We start from the raw sequence: 10,848 nt of genomic DNA on the forward strand, positions 1-10,848 counted from the left end.
CGAAGCCATGCCAGTAAGTGTTAATTTATTCAATATCGGAAGGTCAGCAAATTTCATGCTGCTCGTGAAGGTGCTTATCCGAAGACGAATGTTCATGGAAAAGTCCAATTCTTTAAGATTTCCCAAGCCAAAAAAGGTATCATTTACCATATTGACCGTGTACTCATTGTGATAGCCAAGGTAGGTAAGACCGGACAGTCCTGTGAAGACACGACTTCCGAGAGATTCGCCGTCAACCGCCCATATCTCCAGAGTTTCTATATTTGACAATTGTTGGTTTCCAGAAAATGTGTTCTTAGTTAAAAACGATGAAGTTATATTGTACAAAACCACCTCGCTAACATTGTCACCGAGAACTAGTCCATTTGGGTCTGGTGTCCTACACGTCGCCTTATCTTCGATGCATACGCATGGTGTTGAGCACGCTGATGTGCATGCAATAAACATACAAACAGTAACCGTCAATGCAAGTGCATAATACATACTTACTTAAGTGTATTCAAACACCAGAGGGGGTAATCACGTGATGATCTAAAGGCAATCAAGATGGCGACGTCAATGCCGAAACAGGTATTTTTCGCCGTTTTATACCCTTTATTACTTGTATTTAATTATTAAATGCCGCTCTGTTTCCAGCCATATCAGCAAGAAAGTGATTAGCGTTTATTTCGTAGTAAAATTCGCTCTAAATCTCGACATTACCAGGTAACAAATTTCTTAGCGGGAGGTGCTCGTCATGTTATTTATGATCTTTGCTGGGTTTCACTTGTGAAATAACTCTTCTGCATACGAACAGAGAAGTATTTGTATTCAAAATCCATAAACGACTATTCTTTGAATGTTTCTTACTGTGTTTGGTAAAGTGCAGATGTGTACGAATCATTTTTCAAGTAGTACGAACTTAAAAGGTTTTACGATCTAAAGGGGTCCCGCTTTTGAGATGATCACAAAGGGTTCCCGATTTCAGCCGAAAAACGTAATGTCTTTGAATGCTTTTTTAGGTTTAAATTTTTACGTGATAGAAGTATGTGGACAGGATACATATTAACTAGGACGAAACTTATCAGCTATAATCAACCTAAACCAAACAGAACTTTTGGATGCCGCTCCCTTTCATATAAAAAATACGCATGCCTTTCAGTGTTTAATACTTTTTACAGGAAAACGTGGGGCCGATCAAACAGCCTCCACAAGAATAAAAAATGTGTGGGATGTAAGTATGAATAAGTTACATATCATTCTTGTCTGTATTTTATTAAGCACCATTAAAAATGTACGTGTTATTTTACACAAACATAATTTAGACTTAACATGTAGTATATTTTCATATAATTTTCATTTTTAGATGCAAAGACGTTACCCTACAAACATTTTACTAAATTTATCATCAAAACCGACACAAAGTTCGAATTTATTATGCCTAAATTACTGATACTATAAATTGAGTTCTTCAGAAAGTCATTTCAGGACTTAACATAACAAATGTAATATTTATACGTACATGAGAAATGACCTTTTTCCCGGAATATTTTTAATTATTATCTTACCGACCAAAATGCCGCTTATTCGACTAAAAACTATTACTGGTATACTTTACGATAATTATAATTGAAAGCTCCCGGTTCGAATGGATTTTACACGGAGCAGCAATTTGACAGGCGTTTATACTGCAGTGGCTTCATTAGGAAGAGCATACATAAAATATGCATATATGAATGTCACCATGAGCGATAATTAATTTACTAATACATGCTTTTTGATCGGTAATATACGGAATCAGGATAATGAAATCTATAATCTCGCCCTTCTTTCATCAAGGGCGAGAGACGACACACGAAGCGATACACGACATTTTTTGCGACAGCCGCGGCGACGCACGATATTTTGCGCGACAGTCTCGGCGACGCACGATATTTTGCGCGACAGTCGCGACGACGCACGATATTTTGCGCGACAGTCGCGGCGACGCACGATATTTTGCGCGATACACGAAGCGACACGCAATATTAAACACGATATATCGCCTTTTAGGCTACACACAAGTGCGATATTTCGTGATACGTTCTCGCGCGTCACTTCGTGTATCGCGCAAAATATCGTGCGTCGCCGCGACTGTCGCGCAAAATGTCGTGTATCGCTTCGTGTGTCGTGTGTCGTCCTTGGTGAAAGAAGGGCGAGATTATAGATGGCGCTATCCGGATTCTGAAGTAATACATTAACAAGAAGCGATTTGTGGCTAGTTTATTCAAAGTTTAGCAATACATCGACATAATTTTTAATATCTTTGGCCTTATGTTACGTTTTCCCATGAAGTTTGGCACATCTTTGTTTTCAAACTAATTTTCAAAATCAGCGGCGTATAAGAGTACAAGTTGAAATTGTTTATCGACGGCAAATTTATAATATAAAAACAAATGGAACAAAAATTATTCACAAATTGTTTTTAATCAAATTTAAATGATAATTATCACGTTGATGCTGGAATTGTAAAATTACTTATTGAAGTGAAACGGAAATACAATTAAATGTACGAGTGTATAGCGACAAAACGTATCTGTGTAACAATGAATGCAATCACCCTGTCCATTTACAAGATGAAGGAGTAGTTGTAAAACTTGTTGAAGATACACATTTTTATTATTACAGACGATGGCAAAGAAGAAGACTCATCTGACAAAGTATAGGGAGCGACGCCAATACAAAGCCAGGCGGGGAACATCATCCACTGCGAGGGTGATTGGAAAACGATTACGGCAAATTTCCCCGCTGAAGGCAACAAACACGCCGTCTAAGACATTCGTATACCAACATGAACACTTAGCTATCAAATCGCCTTCCACAAAGAAATTTCAATCTGCAAGAACTTTGTTTTCGCCCACCAAGAAATCGCCTTCCACAAAGAAATTTAAATCTGCAAGAACCTTGTTTTCGCCCACCAAGAAAGCAATACCACACTGCCAACAAACGCTTAATATACCGACAGATTATGATGAAACGACAGATTATAATGAAACGAAGGCGATACTGAAACTTACAGAAGCACAGCTTACATGTGTTACAGAAGACTGCATGTCAAATGAAGAGAATAATGACACTGAATCCAAACTACGCAGCCTTATTCCAACAGTGGCAAAAGACTATAATGGAAGGTCATGAGAAAAATCTATTTAACTTTTTTTGAACTTGTTGCTAATAAGCAATTTCCTCTTGACAATATTGCGTATCTACTATGGATTGACGTTGTTAAATGGTACTCAAACTCGTCGACCACTCAAATGAGATACGGTAAAACATCAAAATGTTTTGGAAGATAGGATGGAGAATCTTTGGAAAACGATTCCTGAACTACATGGGAGGTTTCAAACACCATGGTGAAACTGTATTAAAAATGGCTTCAAAGGGAAAGTTTGAACCAACGTCTTTAGAAATAAATTTTGCAGTGCCGGATGTTCATGTCTTGAAAGATTTTAAACCTTACGATCACAGTCAAGAGTCGACCCCTGGAATTTTTCGGGACACTATCAATCAGATGAGCAAGTTTCTAGAGAATAAATCAGCTTGCATTACCTTTGACGGTAAAAAAATTAAGCAATGATGTGCTTGTTTTAACTTATAACTCCGTGGGTATACTTCACCTGATATTAACAAAACTTATTCATATGTGATATTTTTATTTCAAAGAGGACAGGAATAACATCGAACCATTTACTTCAAATTTGTGTACGTGTTAAGTGTTAAAGCAGTGTAAATTAGCATTCACCTTATCTTTATTAATTTTATTAATTGTGTCCTTTGCTAAATTATAAATATGTATAAGTATATTCAATAATGCATATTGTCATCAGCCTGTGTTAGTTATATATCAGGAAAAAAGTCAGTATGTTTATTATTTCAATTCGTTTCTTTAATCACAACATATTATCATATATTTCAAATAACATGATATAAAACGGGTAGTATTTCAGAAACATGTAACATAATATAATTCTCAATAACAAACTGACAAGAAGTTTTTTAAACATCCGACATATTATTGTAAATGATTTTGTAATACGACCCCAAACAATATTTGAGTATTATTGGTTGTCAATTGCACAATATAACAGTAAATCACAGCTTCAAATCACATAAATCAATATATAAATGAGATTAACTTTAAATCACAGCTTTAAATCACATAAATCAATATATACGAGATCAACTATAAATCACGGTTTTCAATAACATTAAACAATATATATGATATCGATTAATGTAGAGGCAGTTTACATTAATTAACATAAAATGAAGAAACATAGCTTGTACTGTCTAGACACATTATATGTTAAGTGTTTTGTTGATTTTTTATGCCTGTAAATGCACACGCTGCACGACCCTCGTGCTGACTAGCAGTGTGATCCTGGAGACCCTGCTTTGACGTGTAATTTGCACCACACGTGTCGCAAGTAAAGTTTTCGGAATTTGCGTTGTGCACAACAGCCATGTGTTTTGTTACCTGTTGTCGGGTCGCAAAGAGTTTCCCACACTGGAAACATGCCTCGCGAGCCGCCTCTCCGTGAATATGATTTCTGTAAAAACAATAATATAGAGCGTTAGATGTGATGTGTTAGATATAGTCAGATTTTCAACAAGTCGCGTATTTAGCTTGTGCGCCAGCTATTTACATTTGTTACAACTGTTTGCTTGGAATTGACTAGTCGCCAAATGCGCGATTGCTCCGCCCACTAAGTTGTGTTTTCATAAAACGCTTATTCCATTACTCCGACAATCTTTGTTTGTCGGACCATGTGCTCGCAATAAACGAAATCTGATTGATTATTATATGAATTTGATTGACAGCTGGCGAGTGGTCAATACCACTCACTGTACTCAAATGTGGCGTGTTCTGAGAAAACTGGGCAAAATGCTTGTGCGTAAAGTGTCATCCCAGATAAGCCTGTGCAGTCCGCACAGGCTAATCCGGGACGACACTTTCCGCCTAAACTGAATTTTCGCAAAGAAGAGACATCATTTAAACCGAAAATTCCATAAAAGCGGAAATTGTCGTCCCTGATTAGCCTGTGCGGACTGCACAGGCTAATCTGGGATGACAATTTACGCACAAGCATTTTGCACAGTTTTCTCAGAATACGCAACAAATAATAATCGATTATGAAATATGAATGTAAAACCCACAAGTTTATAGACATTTAACAACGAAAAAAATATCGATATTCATCGTACAATTTATTCCCAAGAGGTACACGTAACACTATTTATAGAGTTGGTAGCAACTTGTCTTATGTATAAAAACACACCAACACATCGAGAGCTATTTCACAAGATGGTTTTAAATACCTGTGCATTTTTAGTTTATCCTTGTCAAAAAACATCTTCCCGCAACATCGGTAAGGGGCTTGTCCTTTGTGCTGTCTCATATGGCGGCTGTGGCCACTCCTGGACTGAAACTGTCGGCCACACTCAGTACAAAGACGCGTCGATTCCATATTCACCTGAAAATTTCGGTTTGATATTTGAAAACACATTTTGTTCATTATTCATTTACGCGTTTGCATGCTAATATTACATGAAAAATTGTAGCAACACATAGCAAGAGGAATCAACAACTATGGGTGACATTTCAATGTTGCCATACTTTACGTCTTATACGTATGCCTAAATACCCACACATTTACACAAATACACACTCGCATATAAAGCTGCAACCTGTGTGATTACCGTGACGTACATGAGCTCATCAAAGATAAGTATCAAATGAGGATTCCTGTTTTCCTATTAACGTGAACCCTTTGTGATCATCTCAAAAGCGGGACCCATTTAGATCATACACAATTTTGGTTCATAAAACTGTTTAAGACAAGTTTTAGATGTCTTCTTTATACAAGACCGCTGTATAAACATCAAACGAATACTCGGTTACAGATTTTAAATATAAATATGTCTCTTTTTGTTTGCGGGAGAGTTATTCAATAAGTGAAACCCAGCAAAGATCACAAATTACATGGCGAACAGCTCCCGCTAAGAAATTTGTTACCTGGTAAACTCGAGATTTAGAGCGAATTTTACTACGAAATAAACGCTAATCACTGTCTTGCTGATATGGCTGGAAACAGAGCGGCATTTTATAATTAAATACAAGTAATAAAGGGTATAAAACGGCGAAAAATACCTGTTTCGGCATTGACGTCGCCATCTTGATTGCCTTTAGATCATCACGTGATTACCTCCTCTGAACACTAAATACCTCTAATTTACTGATTATTCCGTGAGTTCGTTTGGTAATGCAGAATTTGAATATATACCCCAGTCAAGCGCCAATGTACAAAATGGTATGAGGCTATTCAGATTATAACTGGGATCCACCACCAAGTGGTGCATTTAAAAGAAAATTATGACAGCATATCAAACACCCGGAGTCAGGAAGGTATGACGGTTGTGAAATATGAATTTGATTTATAAGTTGTAACTAAGGCAGTGCGGTATCATAATATACACGGATCGGTGCCTTTACCAGAGATATTGGTTTTCATCGGCATAACACTCGAGTTACAAATATCTATTATCACAGCAACAGCCTACGGAGTCGTTAGTTTCCTTTTACATCCTTAAAGTGAAATTAATACTCAAACTCAACGAAAATTTCGTACAGTATTTCGTAAAATAAACATAACCAATTAAAAATCAGTGTTCCTTATGGCAATTGCCGCATTTTCAACGCCAGATGTGGTCTGGTAAAATAGATGTTTGTAGATACAAAATGCTCGCTGTTTTTCCCGCAACGATATCTATTCATACGACACATGAACACTAACACGGTGTTCGTGTGTCGTATGAATAGATATATTCGCGGGAAATTACAATGAAATTAATTGTGTTACAAATAAATAAAAACGAGCATTTTGTATCTACAAAAATCTATGTAATTATATCACATCTAGCGTTGAAATCGTCCTTTGAACACGACCGTCGCATTTTACGAACGCGACCGTCGCCCATTATGAACGCGACCGTCGCCCTTTTATAGGCGATATCGCCGCGCACTATATTTTGCGCGACAGTCGCGGCGATGCACGATTTTTGCGCGAAAGTCGCGGCGACGAACGATATATTTAACACGATATGTCGCCTATTGGGCTACCTACACAAGGGCGATATATCGTGTTACTTTTATTGTGCGTCTCAGCGACTGTCGCGCAAAATATCGTGCGTCGCCGTGAATATCGTGCAAAATATCGTGCGTCGCCGCGACTTTCGCGCAAAAATATCGTGTATCGCTTCGTGTTTCGTGTGTCGCCCTTGATGAAAGAAGGGCGAGATTATAGATGGCACTATCCGGATACCGTACCTGTTGGTTTTCTGTACTGTGATGCAAGCGTGTATAGCGCAGTTGATTTAGCTCCCAAGTGAAATATCCGTTTCTTGCTCTGTGCTTTAGTTTGTTGAAGTTGTTTTTGCTTTTAAGTTTTGTTGTTGTTGTGTTGTTGCTGTTGTTTTTCGGCGTAAGCTGTCTTAAGCCAGCTTTTCACCTTAGCCTGACCTTTGTAAGTGTCCAATAAAATTCCAATAAAATTTCCCGCGGCTAGGTACGAATGAATACACTTCATTTATTCCATTGGCTGATTTGAGTATACCACCAGAACATTGAAAACATATCCGCGTCTTTGTAACACTGTTTTACTGTATGAAACAATTTTATCTCGAATGAAAAGGCTTAATAGATAGAACAGTTTCACACTCAATTCTCGACATCAATACAGTTTGTGCGTACACCTTTTATTTTCAGAGTATTACCAGCGCAAGAGCGTTTATACTTAAAAGGCTATGTTCTCATATTTAGTACTTACTTCCTTATTCCTGTCAACATGTTAACATGTAAAAGTATAAAGAGCAATGGAAGCGAGGCCTCACTTTAAAGCATTGCATTTCAACCCGCGAGGTATATCGGGTCAATTCGCGGAGTTTATATACAGGTCATCACCGGAGTTGGCGGCCAGTAAAATAATCGTTATATAATAAAGACGCTATCCGTGAACTAGGTGACCTGGAATTTTCTTTAGACCAGAAATATGTTAAATGAAGATATTCAGCAATATAATTATGGTATGTAAATAATAGATTCTTAAAGCGGGTATATACGATCTTGTCAAATATTTATTAATTAATATAAAAACTTATTATTCATATATTTCAATATAAACTTAAATAAACGTTAAGAAGAACATGTGTCGAAAAATGCTAAATAAGCCAGATATTTAATTCTGAAATCGAAAAAGGCTGTACAGCCGAATTCGCCAGCATGTATATCATGCATGTACGATGTAAATCTAAATTTAGTTTAACGGTTCATTTGAAATTCCTGCAGCGATATCGATTCATACGACACACGAACACTTACTAAATAGACGAATGCATCGGTAATTGTAGGAAAATAATTACGAATTATCTTCGTCACAATCGGCTCGGGGCGCTAATTTGTAGTTGCTGCATTTTATGAAATTCGTCTTAAATGTATTATTTTTCTTGCATATTGTTTGTTATTATAACATATTTGTATCAATATTTTACAATTCAGCACATATACAAATCGTATATACCCGCTTTAATGTGTTTTCAACAATACAATGATTAATATTATTGTTGATAAATTTAACAATAATTATTCGTCCATATTGCCTAATATACTAAAGTGATATTATGAGCATGTAACAGTTTATAGGTGTCTATCGCAACCGTTGATTATTTTTGATGTTTCTACTTCATATACACTTATATTAATTAATGCAGCATCATCATACTAAAACAATATACCAGAAAGAGAAAAATAATGCATTTGAATATCAACCGTACTTTCGTTTGACAACTGGTCATGCGTTTACGAGTTGAACCTAAATTTAGTTTTAGTGCAGATTTGTTCATACGACACAAAGACACGAAATTGTTTTATGGATCATTTCAGCTTACAGGACTGGGTGGGTCACGTAAGAATATCGAATATAAAATATATTTTTATAAACAACTGGTAGCAAGGTGAGTTGCAGATAATTAATCAGTAACCACATTTTAACTAACTATTTTGACCTTTTAATTCTTTGCAGCTCAATTCAACAGTGCAAAATGCCCATAATATCACTTTAAGCATTTGCACGATGATAATTGATACTGTTAATAATCGAATCAAATAGCAATGCCCGACAAACCACTAAAACAGGTTTGTTCGAAGAACGCGCCTATAAATACGGATACTTCTCGTGTGGCCGGTTGACTCATATGTTTAAATTTCACTTCCATTCTTCTTTTGGTTTTCTGTTTTGTATCTATAGGTTTATGACCAGCAATATGTTATAATGTAAATTAAGCCGGGAAAACTCCCCGTAACATCCCGTACTGCGTGTGATGCAGCTAAGAACTGCACAGAAAAAGACATTCGCTATCCTTGATCTCATTCATTAAACTATTTACGCCGTATATCTTTTTTAAAGATATTTCTTGTTTCAAATATTTTATTTTTTATTCTATTATTAACTTAATGTATATTTCTTTATAAACAAAGTTCCAATATTTTTTTTAATGCGTTTTGGGTAACGTTTGCCTTTTGAAGTCTGCTGTTTTCCTGCTTAATGTGAAACCCAGGAATCTGATCTGCATCAACTTAACACATTGCAAAATAGTTTAATAATTATGTATATCACGTATAGATGTTAACAGCCTTTTAATAATGTACAAATGAATCAAAGTTAATATCAGACATAACGTCATGAAAATAAATAAAGATACTGCGTACTGCTAATTTTCTTTGCACCAGTAAATAAATGTTGTAGAAAAAACTTCCTTCCTACTACGAAATTGCGAAATACATTTTTCGCCGTTTTACATTTTCGGTTATTCACCGCCACTGTGTTTTATTATTTAAAGTGGCGCTTTCTTCATTTCAATATATATTATTCATTGACAATTCTTGAGAAAACCTGCCGCTTTTGTTACTGAACGTGACACTATTTAAGATTTTGTATTCATAAACACTGAAGCAGACATCAGACACCAAAGAAACATACAATGTACCTAAACCACGGTTATTATAAAAAAAGACTCTTATTAAAAACTGGTTTTCAAGATTGCATTGTAGAACTAGATCTTGTTCGTAAATATGCATTGACAATTTAAGCAATATGAATGTCCGGGCATGCCATAATTGAGACGCTATCATATTTAATCTGGGATCATTTAATACATACACAAGTTTGGTGCTTGATTTATGTTATATGCAGCAGTATTTTCCAATTCAGGGTTTAATGTGTTAACAATTGTATAAATGAAACAGAATACGGTGTTATATCTCAGTCCATACTGATTTTGATTTTATGCTTTCCTTAATTTGAGTTGAGTTCTATTAAAACTGTTGTTTTATATGTAAAACACTGTGTTATTTTTACATTTAATTGAAATTCTCTGTATGCTTTAAATACTCCCAAAATTAAAGATGTTTTCGTTACTTGCGACTTAAATTCGTTTTTGATGAATTCTCAGTAATATTAAGATTACGGGGAATTGTTAAAGTGTTTTGGTAACGTGTTGTAATTATAGTGATATACTGGTTTAGTTTTCAATATTGTGTTAATTGACGCTTCCCGCTTTCTGTTAATTTATTCATAATATATCACAGTTGGTTTCCTTTGTATGCATTTAACGATAGTTCGCCGTTACATGAATTGATAATACCTCCAAAAAATAAGCTTATTATCGAATTCCATGTATATTTTGACCAAGCGAATTTCAATGGTGTTTATTTGCACGTGGTAAACTTTGATATTAACATCAGTTATTGTATGTACATTTATAATATCCGATGTG

The 10,848-nt window shown here is 35.7% G+C and overlaps 1 protein-coding gene across 1 annotated transcript; it reads right to left on the reverse strand.

The window, feature by feature from the left end:
- Window positions 1-4,324: 4,324 nt before the first annotated feature.
- On the reverse strand, window positions 4,325-6,233 carry LOC127844411 (zinc finger protein 2-like). The gene is made up of 3 exons (XM_052374621.1): window positions 6,170-6,233; window positions 5,338-5,492; window positions 4,325-4,568 (listed from the first exon to the last, which is right to left on the reverse strand). Exons 1-3 carry the CDS (start codon window positions 6,191-6,193, stop codon window positions 4,325-4,327), a joined length of 423 nt encoding a protein of 140 aa, XP_052230581.1. The 5' UTR covers window positions 6,194-6,233.
- Window positions 6,234-10,848: the final 4,615 nt, after the last annotated feature.

Source organism: Dreissena polymorpha, chromosome 1, assembly GCF_020536995.1.
Source record: "Dreissena polymorpha isolate Duluth1 chromosome 1, UMN_Dpol_1.0, whole genome shotgun sequence".
NCBI lineage: Eukaryota > Metazoa > Mollusca > Bivalvia > Myida > Dreissenidae > Dreissena > Dreissena polymorpha.

Bases quoted from the DNA above. Each gene is read 5' to 3' on its own strand.
- LOC127844411 (XM_052374621.1), bottom strand. From the start codon at position 6,193: ATGGCGACGTCAATGCCGAAACAG. The intron at 5,493-6,169 runs GTATTTTTCGCC...CGAAATTTTCAG, and splicing joins CGACGTCAATGCCGAAACAG to GTGAATATGGAATCGACGCG. The intron at 4,569-5,337 runs GTATTTAAAACC...TTGTTTTTACAG, and splicing joins GATAAACTAAAAATGCACAG to AAATCATATTCACGGAGAGG.